Source organism: Harpegnathos saltator, unplaced genomic scaffold, assembly GCF_003227715.2.
Source record: "Harpegnathos saltator strain DR-91 unplaced genomic scaffold, Hsal_v8.6 scaffold51, whole genome shotgun sequence".
NCBI classification, from domain to species: domain Eukaryota; kingdom Metazoa; phylum Arthropoda; class Insecta; order Hymenoptera; family Formicidae; genus Harpegnathos; species Harpegnathos saltator.
Genome location: NW_020230327.1, coordinates 82,858 through 98,191, shown reverse-complemented (window position 1 = coordinate 98,191; position 15,334 = coordinate 82,858). Strand labels below are relative to the sequence as shown.

Genomic DNA, 15,334 nt, shown 5'->3' with positions numbered 1-15,334 from the left:
GCGCATATAAAGGAGGACGAAAATAAGATACGTAGAAATTTCGGGAGGAGAGAAAAAGAAATTTGGGTTCTCGACAATGAGATGACACATGAATGATTCGTGGATGACTATAGTTTTACCGCTTCGACGACACTACGATGTTACGAACGATTACTCACAAACCGATCTGATCCTTGTAACGTCAACTAATTTTCCGTTCTGATGCCCGTCTAACACGAAATTCGGTCATTAGGATTATTTACAAAGAGGCACGTTATACACGACGTACGAGCACGATGTCATGTCATGTGTGTATGCTATCGATGAGAGTGAGAGTGTACTTCGGCCGGATCTATTTAACATATATGGTGTGAGCACGATCAATATTTACACCTATACATAAAATTCTACACGAATAAGTTATTTCACACATATATGTATCCGTAACATATAAAAGAGCAAATTGCTCGGCTTCAAATCTATCGCAGTAACGACACAAAAAATCGCAAAAACGACCGATTATAAATTTTCAACATTTCGACTTTTCGTGTTAACTCAACAAATCAATATTTACTACGGTCTTCAAAATGCATTTTACCCACGACTCGTACATTTAAAAATCATTCTGCATGTACGAATTGTACTGTAGTAATGTAAAAACATAAATGTTAGATATTGCTAAACATGGAAAAACGAGAAAGAAAATAAAGAGCTTTAGATATTTTATTTTATTTGTTTAGTGGTGTATGTGTGTGTGTTTGAATTAGATATTGAAGATATTGAAAATTGCATCACTGCGACAGGTCTGACCCGAGTCGCGCTGCGACTACTTGAGTACTTTAATGGTGGTAGGTATCACACATGAACAAGTTTCCACACAAGTGAATTGACAGTAAATACATCGTAACGATTTCATTTTCCCTCGATTGACTCTAACGTAAATTGATGCCAATCTCTTACCACCATTATCATTTCATCTAAATTGCATTTACAGCTGCATATAAAATGTACAGGTGTATCCGCTCGAACTAAGCAGAATTTACGCTGCGCGGTCGCGACGTGCTTTCTCTGACGCTACGCATTGTATCGATTTATATGTTCCCAAATTAAATTTTTAATGCGCAAATTTTGGAACTATGAGAAATATACGCGATATAGTTTCTGTAAAAATAAATCGACGCAATGCAAAAGCGCTGTCTGCAAGTATGTTCTCGATTATCGTATAACTATCGCGAGGAGCTGCAAAGTGCTGCCCTTTGCAAAATATCTATAGACACAAACAGATTTCGAATAATATCCAAACACGTTATCGCATTGTGCAAAATTTTATTTTTAATTTACGTTTGAGCAATTCTTAGCTGAATTTTTATATAAGATTTAGCTGTCAAAATCGTTTTCTTATAAATCTAGCCAAATTTTTATTTGATACCGTGCAAAAAGATTTTGGATATTATCCGAAAATATCCTATATAAATGATTAAAAAATTTGAAAAGCACGCAATAAATATAGAAAAAAATGTCGAGATAACGTGCGTTCGTATGTATGAAAACCGTACACAAAAGAAATATTTATACATGAATGCGTGTGTATATATATTTATATGCGTATGTACACGCACAACAGAGATATTACGCTAACCTCTTTCTCCTGCAGCGCGCCTGGTCGGCCGGGCTTAGTCTGTATGTGGTGCGTGAAAAAACAAAAGATGAGATAGAGACAGAGGTAGAGACACGTAGTGGGGGTGAGAAAGAGAGAGATTACAAACTCGAATTTCTGGGGGTTTACATAGGGGTGGGCTCGTGTCAGGCGCTGCCCGACAAGGGGTTGGGGGCTCGCCTCCTTTCGATATGTGAGAGAAAAGAAAATTAAAATTATTGATCAGTAAATTATTTGTCAATGAGCTCTCTCACGAAAACGTAGTATTAAAAAAACGCGATATTAAATCGCAGTGATTGAAAAAAGTAGCGGCTAGCGTGTGACAGCGACAGCAGCAGCAGCAGCAACCCCAAAAAATCCAGCTAAAAATGTCGCAGAATTATATTTTTTATTATTTTATTAATATTATTATTATATTATTATCATTTTTATCATCATCATCATCATCATTATCATTATTATTATCATTATTATCATCATCATCATCATCATTGTCATCGTTGTTGTTATAATATTATTATTGTTATTATTATTATTAATATTAATATTATTATTATTATTATTATTATTATTATTATTATTATTTGCCGTCCCATGGTAATGCGTGGCGTTGTTTTTGCCTCGTTGGATACTTTATCGTCGAGTAGATTTTAGTTTTCGTTTGGTTACTGCTTTGTCTTTTCGGGCGGTAATCGGAGGGCGTGAGGGGCATGGACGGGCAAAATACATAACAAAATCGTAAGGGGAGGCTCGAGTGCGCAGAAAAATTCAAAAATTCAAAAAGGGGCACGGGCATCGTAGAAGAAAAAAAAGAAAGGAAAAGACAGTAAAACAGAGCAACAGTATGGTACAGATGTTCGCTGGTGCTGGCACTTAGCAGGTAAGCTTTGTGTTATTGCGAACACAAATCTCACCTTTGCGTCCAACACCTCACCGGGCCGTAACCTTCCCAACTGCAAAAATCACAGAGACGAACACATGAGGGTGACTGACGTGACTGCCCGTCATCGTGGAGATCGGATTTTCCCATCGCCGCTTGTCACGCGGATCGTTAACCCTTGCCGACGAGTTCGCACAGAACTGTCGTCAAGATTGTTCTCTTTTTTTCTCTTTTCGTGTGTATGCGTGTGAATCTCTCTTTTTGCGAAGAGCGATCGGCAAAAAGCAAGTATCTTCAAAAAAAATATTTTTCAGAAAAAATGAACAAAAACAATCCTGCGCGCCTGCCTTGGCACTTGTTAAGGCTGCGATAAAAGTTACGGGGCAAGTTGTGACTTTCTTTCGCTTTTTCCGCCGAGTTAAATTATTATTTGCCTGGAGGCTAGGGAGGGAGGCCAGAGATAGAATTTTGGTGGGTAGAAGAACAGGTGAAGTGTTGGAAGGCGACGGACAGGAACCTCGCGAAAGACGAACACAATGTGGCTGCACTTCAGGGTGAGGGCTTATTCGAGGCTCGCCTTACCGACGTTCCGACGGCTGTGCATTTGCATTTCGGCGGTGCATTGCTACACAAAAGTGCGATTGGGCGGTGCACGTATCAGAGCTGATGCGTCAGTGAGCTTGAGTACAATGAAATTCGTAGATTTCGCATGTGATCGCACGAGAGACACGAGCCTCTCTCTGTTTTCCTTCCCTGGACGGTGAGTCGCCGTCGTAGGAACAAACCGAGAAGTGCATTTCGGTTCCCCCGAATCCGCGACGTTCAAATCATTATATATCTTTATACGAGACATTTCACGTTATTGTCCTCTGAAAAATGACCATCGGGATTCGAGGTAACCAACTAATGAGGAGCAAGCCGTCGTACATCAGCGAGTCGTCATTATGAATTCGCAATCTCAAAGTTAGTCGCCTTACGGAATTAATGAAGAGTGATCGTTTCGTTGTAATAACATCACTCGTACCGTCACCGGTGATAAGTTCTGCCCGAGGAAGCCAATAAAACATTTCAAGCCGATTGACAAATTGGACTTCATCTGGACTTTACCCGTCGTGACGTACGTCACGATTTTTGCTTCACTCGACCGATCTCGCGGCTTCGCCATCTCCTCGCGGTAAAGACGTTCGAATCTGTCCGATTCACGGCGTCGATATACGGCGGAGGTATGCGATAATTCAAATCAGCCCTTCTGCCGAGTTTGATGATGATGCACGTTCGTTGGCAGAGCGAGGTGACAAGAGACGCTCGTGAGATATGATTCACACGTCGTGTCGCTGCCCGGAACATTTATTAGCGTCGATGTTTGCCGCGACGGCGGACAATGCTTGCCAAGACAAGTGATCTACGAGTCGAAATGTAAGCCAGGGAGAATTCGAAAATTTGTATGCGGATGATCGACGACGCGACTCGCTGATACACGCCGAGCTTCCACTCGCTAACGATCCCTTCGTGTCCCCCATTATTAATATTAATATTAATATTATTATTATTATCGTGTGTGTATGTGTGTGTGTGTGTGTGTGTGTGTGTGTGTGTGTGTGTGTGTGTGTGTGAAAAGAGGGCCAATGTGCATAGACTCGGTTGCAACAGATCCGTGCCAGATGCAGAGGTGCATTCGCTGTTTTTTATTCGCTGCTCAACTTTTGGATTACGTGTGTCGAAACATCGAAGGAGATGCGCGCGCGAGAGTTTCGCTCTCAAGTGCGTCATTTAAGAAAAATCAAGTGTACTCCAGGTGCGTACGTATTCACTCAGGTACGTGTTGAAAACTCTCTCACGCGCAAGTCACGCACACCGTCATCGAGAATCGAACCATTCGCGTACGCTGTGACCCGAGTCGACGATAATCTCGATCAGAATAACGGTAACGATACTGCGATGCTGCGATTAAATTCGCGACGACGCGTGTGCGCTTCGTGCATTGTGTGCTGTCAGGTACAACCACAGTGAGTAGAATAGTAGTAATGAGCAGGCATGATCGGGCAGAGAGAATCGTCGTGGGCTCTTCGTGTGATCGTATCATCGACGATCGACGAAACGATGGATCTATTTTCCCGAAGAAGGTCCCGGCCGATCCTCTAAGCGCGATACTCCAGTGAGTGTGTGTGAGCGAGAGGTAAAGAGTGTGTGAGTGAGAAAAATAAGTGAGAGTAAAATATACAAGTGCACTGCTAGTCGAGTAATAAGGTTGCAGACGAGACATTCGCTTTTTACGTTCTCAGCGATTATTGATCTCACCTTGCGCTCGTCCACCACCTCGCCGGGACGAAGCTTCCTATGCTCCTAGATGGACCAGATCTCTATTAACCACTACTGTGACGAGGTGAACGTGGACGTGGCTGTGTGCACGCGCGCGTGTGTCTATGGTGTGGGTGTACGTGCGCACGTGTAGGTGTGTTTGTGTGTGTGTGTGTGTGTGTGTATATGCGATGCTGTAACACGTCTACATTGCTTCACACGGTCGTTTCGATTCTCTCTCCGTCCGGATTTTCATTCTCCTACCGCAGGCACGCCGGCTAGACGTATCGAAATGCGTTCCCCGCCGCGCGTCTCATCTCTAACTTGAACGCGAACCAAGTCTCGGATCAAATCTCTAAACTAAATGAATTATATTAAAGAGGCCAGCTTAATTTTAGTGACTCCAATTAATAATGTTCCGCATGTTTTCCTGTCTTCTGAAACGGACTTCGAGTTATAATTACTCGCAAAGCCCTAACGGATGTTCTCGGTTGCGCAATTTTTTAAGTAGAACTGTGAGAGAAAGGGAGGAGAAAAGAGTATCGTTTTCCCGAGACGAATCCTCTCATTACGAGCTCGGATAAGACCTCGAAATTACGATTTAGCGCGTCTCAGAACGCTTTCGATCGTCTGCACGCTTGGGCGAAATATAGACTCCGCTTTCGGCAATTATCCGTGTTTCTTCGACCTTCTTCTCGGTGCCTGAGCTCTTCAGGTTGTTGTTTTCCGTTTTCCGTAGCAAAGTTAGCCTCGACATTACGCATCGGAGACCTCCATCTCGTCTTTCGTTTTTTTCCTCTTTTCTTTGCTTTTCTTCCCTGGGGGGGGGGGGAACACCTTTGCCGGTGTTCGCGTGCGACGGGACAAGTAAGGTCGGAGTAATAGCGGAAAATAGCTGAGGTTTCGTCCTCTTTTTTTTTTTCTTATTTGATCAAAGGGACTTGGAAAGGTTTGCCTCAGAAGCTGGCCAATTTCGGATTTTTCATTTGAGGGGCCGGGGGTGGAATGCTAAACTAAATATCACGCCTTGCTGACACTAAAACGCGACGTGCACACTCGACGCTTCACGGCGACGTAGCCGAGCTCGTCGGGGATTCACGTCAGCATGTATCTATCGCTAATACCATCACGAGTACGATCACTATATATCACTGACGTCACTACGAAACCCAAAAAAAAGCTACAAAAAATTCTAGGGCCAACCAGCAGTAGCCAGTCATCTACCTACTTGTTTGTTGTCGAGTATCTTATGCGACTCGTTATTTGTTTACCTAGTGGGGGGTACTCGTACGAGCGCATTGCACCTTGGAATGTATTTTGCACATCGTAATATGTTGTTATAAAAAGAAAAGAGCCCGTAATTTTTTGTTTATGTCTCAAATGGAAGTATCTTTCAAAAATGATAAATACTCGAAAGTTTAGACTCTGTCTCGAAAATATGATAATTTATCTGACTCTGTATATTGTTGAGGTCAGCGTTTTTTTTCGATGAGCGCGTGATAAAATGTGCGCGTGCGTAGAATGTAAAAACTATTGTGATATTAACTACAACATTTTTACCGTAATTTTCGCCGATTGTTCCCGTCATTGCTTTTCATTGTAATTATCATGAGATCGATCTAGATTCAAAAGTGCAAAGTCTGTCGTCTTTTTATCGACATCACCCTGTTTGCTTTATCGATATGTTCGATATTTTCCATATGTTACAATCCTCCGAGAAGGCTTTAACAAGGCTTGAGTCATGAATCAGCATTCTACCGAAATAGACCCACCGCGTCGTGAAATCGTTTATTTTTAGACATCGGTCATTTTCAGCTAATTGGAACAATGTCTGGCAATTTGACAAGATCCTTCCGATAAATTAACAAATTTAGCAACTCCTTCGTCTCCTCGGATATCGACGAGACACTTCGTAAAGCAAACAGCGTGATCTCGTAAGCGCGTATGAACGTAACAGAGCTATTTCGAAAGACTTCCGAAATTTCGTACCATCCGACGAATCCACTTTTATTTTTACGTAAACGTTCGATGATTAGTTATACTCAATTACGCGAGTGATTAAAGTGTCCGATTCTAATGGAACGTCTGATCGGATTAATTTAAACTGACTCCCCGAAGCACTCGGACAATGTAATATTGCGAAAGTCTCTGTTGCATTCTTCAGCTTGGTCCCCTACAAGGTAATCTATATACCTTCGTCATCACACAGTACATTCCGTAACATACCTCGTCACTGATGATCAGGCTAGGTCTACGACCCAATTCCTCGGGCGGTATGAGCGAACCGCGTCGACTGCTGGCACCACTTCCGGGCGCTAAGGAGCCTTTCCTGCTACCGACCGGCGTCACGTCCTTGATAACTTCGATCTTCGGTGCCTCGGGTGCTTTGATCTCCGGTAACTTCGGCTACGATCATTGAAAATTGATCGATTAACTCAAACGCGCCTTCCTTCCGAAATCCGGTCGGCTCGAACGAAAAGCTGAAGCGGATCCTTGGACCCTTACGGTTGATCCAGACAATATCAGCTGCCCCTACTCGTGACGATTCAAAACTCGACATTTTTTCTGTCAGTAGAAAGATCGCAACGCTACAATAGAAAAAAAATAAAAAATAAAAAACGAGCGAGAAAGAAAGAATCACGGAAGAAAAATTTCATACTACTTCATACGTTTCGCCGATACTGCTTCGCGAATGAACGCGCATCTATCGCGAAATCCGTCGAGACGCGCCGTATTTATTCGGCGGACGAAGAAGTCACGTCTGTTCCGGGGATTCATCTTCGACGACGAGATGAAGCTTCGGAGAACCACGAGTGTAACGTTAACCCTCGCGCTCTCGATCCTCGATTAACCCAATAGAACCCAACAGCTTTCAGTTCGATGGCCGACTACACCGCGACAATTCGTTCGGCCCCCGAACGCGGGGGCGCGGTCCCCGGGCCCTTCGTTAAGGGTTTACCGAGAGGGGTGCACCGAGACTTTCGCGGTATTAACACACTGATAATACAACACGCTCGCGCTCGTAGGGCTCGTAAGACTGACCCCGCGATCTGAATCTCACATTCCGCCGCCCGCGATGCAGGCCCGAGGACGACGGGGGTTCGGTCGCAATAAGTCCGAAAATAACGATCGACGTTTTCTCCATCTTCGTGCACGGCGGCGGCGGCGACGGCGACGAGGACGAGAGACGACGCGGTCTCCGAGATCTCAGAGGGGTGATATACGAGCGCTTATCCGCCAAAATAGTTCGCTCGCGGGCGCGGCATCGCATATTGCAGGAAGCATTAATCGCTTGCCAAGGCGAGATTCGGGCCGCCTGATTATTACCCCTTTCCGCCCCCTTCCCACTAATCCGCTTGTCGATCCTCCCCCCTTTGCACAAATCGCCGCCTCGGGAGAGCGGTCGTTAATTGTGATTATTATGCAGATGGAACGAGGGTATTTATGGTCGCGAGGACACCTGAGAGTTCTCTCTTTTCGACGAGAACGGGAAATATGAGGACGCTCCTCTCGCGCTGAGGAGCTGCCAGGTCTTCTCGTCGCGCCAGAGGTCGGCCTCTGGAAGAAATGCGTTCGCTATGTTTGTTCGCTCGAATGTCGCACCGATTCTGTCGTGTCGATAAAGCGCGAGCCGCTTTATGAATAAGAAATTTGAAAGACTATTGTGCGGTGAGTAATACGATTTCATAAACTTTTCGTTATTCAACACTTATTCATCTAAGGCGAAACGTTTCGCTGGATGGTCGTATTTTTAGACGTAGACGTAGACGGTTACTTAAAAAAATCCCCCGTCTTTCTGTCCCGAGCGTCTGTCGTTTTGCACCTCATCTATAATTAGCCCGTGCGCAAATCGAGCGTAAAAATTAATTATCCTGAACTGCTTGTATCAACAGTCCTCGATCAAAACAGCTCTCGGCGACTTAGCGATTGCGAAATCCGCAGGGTTTCTTGTATGAGCGAACTTGGCGGTTTAGCAAAATCATATTCTCCCTTCGTTATTAATAAACGATGATTACTCACCTTAGATTCGAATTTCTGCAAAGCGCCATGGAAACAGAAAGGATATAATTAGTCGAGAAGAATCGCGGCAGATGCCTCTTTCACTTTTCAATTTAAATGTTCCTCAACTATAATCCTCAACTATACGAGTGTTATGCAACAGATAATTAATCAACATCAATCCTGTAGTGTACGCTATCCTTCTCAACGGCTTTTTTCATATTCAAATTATTATTCGATGTATCTCTAATTATTTCGACATTCTCATGTGTTGCTCAGGAGTTACTCGCTAATATGCGAAGGGACGCTCAATTATTTTCTTACCTGTGTAGCCGGTCTGTCGAGTTTCGTTTTATCGCGAGGCACAAACTCGCCGAAATCAAACTCCTGAGGCTTCTCGAGGACGGCCCTCTCGTAATCCGGGATCTCCGGAAGTTCATAACTCGCCTCTTTTGCTTCTTTTGATACTTTCATCTTCTTCACCTCCAGTTTCTCACCCTTCTCCGTTTTCTGCGTGTGAAGGACGTATCAGTGAGCAAAACAGAATCGTACAAAGTGAAGTTAGTATGTACATTATTAACATGTGCTCTTATTTATTAGAAACGTCGTTGAGACTCGGAAAATTTACATGACGAAGAAATATTTACATGATAAAGATGGTGAGAAATATCAGAACAGGCGGATAGATGAAGTAATGCGAAAAGAGCAGTCTCCTTCACACTCCGTGAAGAGTGAAGAAAGACGCGAAAGTACAGAGATGATAAAAATAGAAAAGAGACACAGCGGCCTCTTAGAAATGTCCTGCAAGTCTTGTTACCAAGGAAAAAAAAATTAGGTACGGATTATGTGAAAAAGTTAGCGATTGAATGTTGACAGAATAAGAGATAGGTGCAGTAACATGTAGCTTGGATAAACGCCAAGAGATATATAGATGTAGATATTATTTAAGGATAGTATAGATATTATTAACAGAAAATATGAGAGAACATTCAGTGCTTGAATTAATTTCGCTCGTATCAAGAACGCATTTCGCTTGTATTAAGTACGAAATGTCTCCTGAAATATAGTGTGAAAACACGAATGCATAGAGATATATTTCCGTGCGCTGTTTAACACTGCGAAGTTTTATATACGCTGCAGATTGAAGTTTAGAGACACAGAAAAAAGAAAAAGAGAAAGAAAGAAGAGAGCGACACAGAGAGTGCAGCAAGTTCGTTGATCCCCTTCAACGGGGCTACCTTAAGCTCGACAACATTCTTTTCAGCCTGCTGAGCCTCTTTCGGCTCTCTTGCGACTGGCTTAAGTTGAATCTGCTGAAAGGTTTCCTTTTTAACTTCCTGTTTCGGCGGTAATTTTCGGAGTTTCAATTTCGCATCGGTGGCATCCTTCGGCTGCATTAATACATAATTTCTTTTTTACAAAAAAAAATACATAATTTCTACGAAATAGAATTTTTCGAGGGTCGATATTTCTTACCCGACGGTAATTTAGAAATGCTTTTATTTTAAGGACGACAATAACTCACAAAGCTCTAATATACCACATTAAATTTTAAGGTAACAAATGAAGTGTTAAATTAGGTATTAAACTAACTAATTCTATCAGGGCTGATTTCGTTATTGCTTCTACTTCTACCAAGGACGATACATTGGACAATTACTACGATGAATGATCGTAAATAAATACGACAAAAGGAATGCACGTACCTTAAGCTCGACCTTCTCCTGAGCTTTCTTCTCCTCTTCGAGTTGCTGAAACAAACGAAAGTAATATTTATGTCCAGATACAAAGTATTTTAGAAAAAAATATATGTACAGGAATTTAATATTTCTTTAATATAATCATCATTATTTAATACAAATCTGTCTTAATTACCTTGGTAGACCTCAGACTCATTTTCCTGACCTCTTCTTCCTTCTGCAAATAAAAACACAAAAACTATAGAATTTTATTCCATACGACGCGTCTGGTGAAATCCACATATCGATTCTTAATTCATATTTATCTACATGTAAAGTGTGTTAGACTGCATTTTCTATGTGTTATATGTATGTTATGTAGAGTGTACCTTTGGTTCTTCTGGCTTAGTTGCGAATGTTTTCGCGGGTTCCTCTTTCTAGAAACACAAGAGCCTGCTGTATCTCGATTTTTTTTCGCGTTAACCGATAACCGAATGTTATCTCTCTTTCAATAACAATTTCATCACACTGACTATTGTGTGTAATGTTTAAAAATGTTTGAGTATACCTTCGCTTCCTCTACTTTGAGTTTAGCTTTCGGTTCCTCCTAAAAAGTGTACGTGCAAGATATAATAAAAATTACTGTTACTGTTGACGTGCGATCTAAAATTTTGACTATCAATTTCGGTGTTGATGTTCGAATGTAATATGTATAGAGTGTCTTGTGTACCTTTGGTTCGTCTGGTTTAAATTTAGCCTTTGGCGCCTCCTACAAATGTATGAATAAATACATTTAGTATTTGCTTGTGTATTGTGTATTGTGTTCTATTTGTGTCTCGTTTTGTATTTTATATGTTTCCATCGTCCATTTGTGCAAGTATTTCGTGTTTACCTTGACTTCCTCAGGTTTAGCCTTAGGCATTCCTTCGATCTAAAAGTGTACAAGGGTTTATATAATCGTAATGTTTGTGTGCATCTCCATACGTAAGTGTAAAGTGTAATGTGTCATTGTAAAAATATAACGAGTGAGAGAAAGAGACGTGTACCTTGTCTTCCTGCGGTTTAGGCTTGAGTGTCGGTGTTTGCTGAAAGTGTACGCGTCGTGTTTGAGTATCAAATTAGCGAGTTTTGCAACAATAATATGTGTGTCTGTGTAGTGATGCGAAATAAAACGCAAGTATAACGACTGTGTACCTTCGCTTCTTCTGTTTTAGGTTTAACTTTCGGTTCCTCCTAAAAGTGTACGCGTAACGTATAATAAAACTTGTCTTGCGTGTCAATCGTTGCAGAATAGTGCGGTCTATTTTCATCTACTTCTATTAGTAGTTAGCGACCTAACTGCCAAAAATTAACTACAGAAATGCGCGGCATGATAAATCTTTTATGTACCTTTGGTTCGTCGGGCTTGGCCTTGGCCTTTGGTGTTTCCTAAAAGTGTACGAGTAGTTGTTTATAAGTTCCCTATTCGCCAAATTTCTACTTATATATCTCCTTTCAATCCGAATCTCTTTCTCGTCAATCACAAACTCTATTCGTGTAAGTGTACGTGGTAAGATAGAGTGAGTTTTCAAGTGTGTACCTTTACCTCTTCCGCTTTGGGTTTGATTTTCAGTCCCTCCTAAAAGTGTACGCGCAAAGTTTTAACGATGTGTATTTGTCGCGTCAATTACGCTAAAGTATGTTTCAACCGATTGGTGAAATCAGTGTTAGAGAACGTGACGTAAAAAGTATTTCGTGTACCTTCGGTTCTCCCGGCTTAAGCTTGGCCTTTGGCGCTTCCTAAAAATGTATAAGTATATAGTGTTTAATACTGTCTCCTACTTGCCACAATTTTAATCATATTTGTCGTATTTTATTATTTGTACGTATAAGTATATAAATTGTGGTACATAGTGTATATGCGAAATATACCTTTACTTCCTCTGCCTTGGTCTTGGCTTTTGGTTCCACCTAGAAACGTCGAAAACGTGTTTAAACGTGAGTAGATATGTGCAAGTCGCACATCAATGACACCATGTTAATATGACCGCTGCTCATTTTCATATTATGATTTTAGACAAAGAAGTATCGTGATTTTAGAGAATGCAATGTTATTTTATAGATCATGTTAAATAATTTTATATATTGTAATTTTATACATCGGGCGTTAAATTCTTTTTTAATATTTTTAAGTCAGTTTAATTGTCATAATTAATTTACGCAAAGTGTTAACGTCAGTATTAAATAAGTGAGTAATGAAGATGTTATGTATGCACGGATAACAGTATAATTGTGTTCTGTATATACCTTCGCCTCTTCCGCTTTGGGCTTAGCTTCCTCCTAAAACGCAATAGATTGATGTTTTCAGATTGCAATATTGTGTATTTTTTCTTTTTTTTCTAAGAAAATTTAATGTAGTAATGCGCGAGACAAATATTAGAAATAAATCACGCGCAATCACGTGAAGGGCTTTATATGTGTGTATCGTTTCTCGAATTTGGAGAGTGTGCCCTTTGTGTACCTTGCGTGTTTCTGGTTTTCCGGGAGTTTTCGCTTTTGTGGTCGGTTCCTCTTTCTAGAAAAATATACGTATTGTGAGGCACATTTTACAAAGGGTCTACATCTGTTTAAATGCCACAATAACAGATAAAGAACAGGAATATGTAGAAATATGTATTGAGATATATATAGAGTTATAAACGCCTCTGTATAATTAGCTCACTTTTATATGTAGTATATAATGCACAACGTAATTTGCATGTTAATGCAATTTTAAGACAGAATAACAATACATTAAAAGCATACGGCGCTTCTGCGAAGGTTAACAGCAGATATTTGCGATCAATACAAAAGATTATGTATATTTTAATGTGTGCAGGAAATATAAAAGTCTGACCATTTTGTATTGTATTTTTATACATTGATATATTTGATGACGATTTGTATACCTTAGCGTCATCCACGGGTTTAGGTTTCTTCTTCTTTGGTTTCAATACCGGTTCTTGGTCCTGGACAATATTTATAATAAATGAGATTGTCGAAGATTAGAGGAGAAAGAAGAAGAAGAAGATCAAGAAGAATAAGAACAAGAAGAAGAGTATCAAGAAGAAGTAAAGCAAAAGAGGAAGAAGAAGATATCCAGGTTACGAGAAAGAAACAGAAGAAAGTATCATAAGAATGGTTGACTTGATAGAAGATATCAATATTTATGAAGAAAGGGTTTCGAAAAGGCGACCGAGAATTGAAAAGAAGTCGATGACGAGCATCGACAGAGAAGAAAGATCACTCTGTACCTCTGAGCCCTCGGTTGACTTAGTAGACGACCTACGTCTAGTGGTCAGCTTTTTCTAAAATTGCACAAAGACACAATGAGACGGAATCGTCAATTTCGGAAAGTGCGTCACGCGTGACAATATACTCAAAGTATAAAATTTCTCATCTTATACCTTGGGTACTTCTTCTTTGTCAAGTGTAGAGTCAGTGATCTCAAGTGTATTTCTGATCTAAAATAAAGAAAAAGAAAGATATTTCCAGTGTCATTTGTATTTATCGTGCGTTAAAATCGTATTGGAACGTTTACGACTATATGTGTACCTTAGGTTTGCTGTCGGTTATTTTGTGTTCGGGTATGTCATCCTCCTAAAAAGATCGAAGAGTCAGGTGTAAGAGCATGTTATCCTCTCGTAAACAACGAGTAAAATAAGCGTGATGTAAAAACTTTATTTTAAGTATTTAAATGGTAAAATGTGTTTTTTTCAAGTATGAAGTCTATAATTGATATTTAGAGACACCAAGTGTAATATTAACATTTAAAGTATTTATCTCATGATTTATATTATAATAATTAATATCTAGATTTAGTTACAAGTATAATCAATATTGAAATATTAGATATAATTGCGTAATTCGCCGATTATAATTGTAAGTGTAAAAAGTGTGTACCGTGGTTTCTTTGAGTTTGCTAATACTGCCCCTGGATTTGGTCGCAGGTTTAGATGCATTTGTACAGGCAGGTTCCTGTCAATATCGTATGCAAATTTTAGAAACCATCGAGTGGAATCAGATACACTCTAATTTATAACGTACTGAGAATATACGAATATTTGCGTTAAATATGTATATACCTCGACTCCATCCTCGATCTTATACGACGCGACTTTGGAAATCCGCGAGTCCTGAAAGTTAACCGATAATGTATTACGATTTCATGCCGTGAAAGATATGACAAAGATAAACGCAGCGTCAAGTATAATTCGCGAGTTCTATACCTCCGTCCTTCTAATAGATTTAGGCGCATCGTCCTCGGTTCTCGAAGCCCAGATATCCTACGATCGCGTATTCTTTCGTTACATTTGGTATAAATTTGGTATACATTTGGTATAAAATTAAATAACAAGAAAAAAATACAATGTATACATGTCTGCGAATTTTGTACCTCAATATCGTCGTCGGATTCGTGTGTTTGCGGTTTACTGGCGGGCAAAACAACGTCCTAAAAAAATTAAAAAAAAAATAATTTTCCACTTACGCATATATTGCGTAATCATATATGTGTGTGAGTATGTGTGTATATGTGTGTTTATGCACTTGTCGTGTACCTTGTCGACCGTGACGGAATTCTGTTCATTCTCGGTGGACGTCGGTGCCCAAATGTCCTAAAATAATAAGCCAATTGAACAAAAATAGATAAATAAATTAACGATGCTGCGCTATAGTATCGCAAGTGTTGTTTGACTAACATAATTGTAATGTGTATAATAAGTTTTGACATCTTGATCGAGTGGTGTTTTGTGTGGTTGTCGTGTGTCTGTGGAGCGCGACGTGTCCTAAAATGACAACATACTTCATATCAGGATGTTTCGC

The 15,334-nt window shown here is 40.5% G+C and overlaps 1 protein-coding gene across 20 annotated transcripts in view; it reads right to left on the bottom strand.

Moving 5' to 3' along the window:
* Positions 1-15,334, bottom strand: part of bent (projectin protein bent) — an 88,518-nt gene that overhangs the window by 43,422 nt on the left and 29,762 nt on the right. For 6 of the 20 annotated variants that reach the window (XM_025302690.1, XM_025302691.1, XM_025302692.1 and 3 more), the window contains 21 exons: positions 12,993-13,046; positions 12,779-12,811; positions 12,404-12,442; positions 12,233-12,271; positions 12,072-12,110; positions 11,882-11,920; positions 11,687-11,725; positions 11,539-11,577; positions 11,385-11,423; positions 11,223-11,261; positions 11,061-11,099; positions 10,882-10,929; positions 10,689-10,730; positions 10,520-10,564; positions 10,052-10,204; positions 9,138-9,323; positions 8,835-8,849; positions 7,041-7,220; positions 4,815-4,859; positions 2,551-2,589; positions 1,619-1,657 (listed from right to left, as the gene is read on the bottom strand). The exons of 1 other annotated variant lie outside the window; for it this stretch is intronic. In XM_025302690.1, coding sequence (XP_025158475.1) covers positions 1,619-1,657; positions 2,551-2,589; positions 4,815-4,859; positions 7,041-7,220; positions 8,835-8,849; positions 9,138-9,323; positions 10,052-10,204; positions 10,520-10,564; positions 10,689-10,730; positions 10,882-10,929; positions 11,061-11,099; positions 11,223-11,261; positions 11,385-11,423; positions 11,539-11,577; positions 11,687-11,725; positions 11,882-11,920; positions 12,072-12,110; positions 12,233-12,271; positions 12,404-12,442; positions 12,779-12,811; positions 12,993-13,046 — 1,230 coding nt within the window. Of the gene's footprint in view, positions 1-1,618; positions 1,658-2,550; positions 2,590-4,814; positions 4,860-7,040; positions 7,221-8,834; positions 8,850-9,137; positions 9,324-10,051; positions 10,205-10,519; positions 10,565-10,688; positions 10,731-10,881; positions 10,930-11,060; positions 11,100-11,222; positions 11,262-11,384; positions 11,424-11,538; positions 11,578-11,686; positions 11,726-11,881; positions 11,921-12,071; positions 12,111-12,232; positions 12,272-12,403; positions 12,443-12,778; positions 12,812-12,992; positions 13,047-13,419; positions 13,480-13,764; positions 13,819-13,917; positions 13,975-14,065; positions 14,111-14,413; positions 14,489-14,595; positions 14,647-14,739; positions 14,797-14,906; positions 14,964-15,069; positions 15,127-15,210; positions 15,298-15,334 lie in introns of all 20 variants that reach the window. 13 more of the 20 variants (XM_025302695.1, XM_025302696.1, XM_025302697.1 and 10 more) reach the window with 6 other exon arrangements.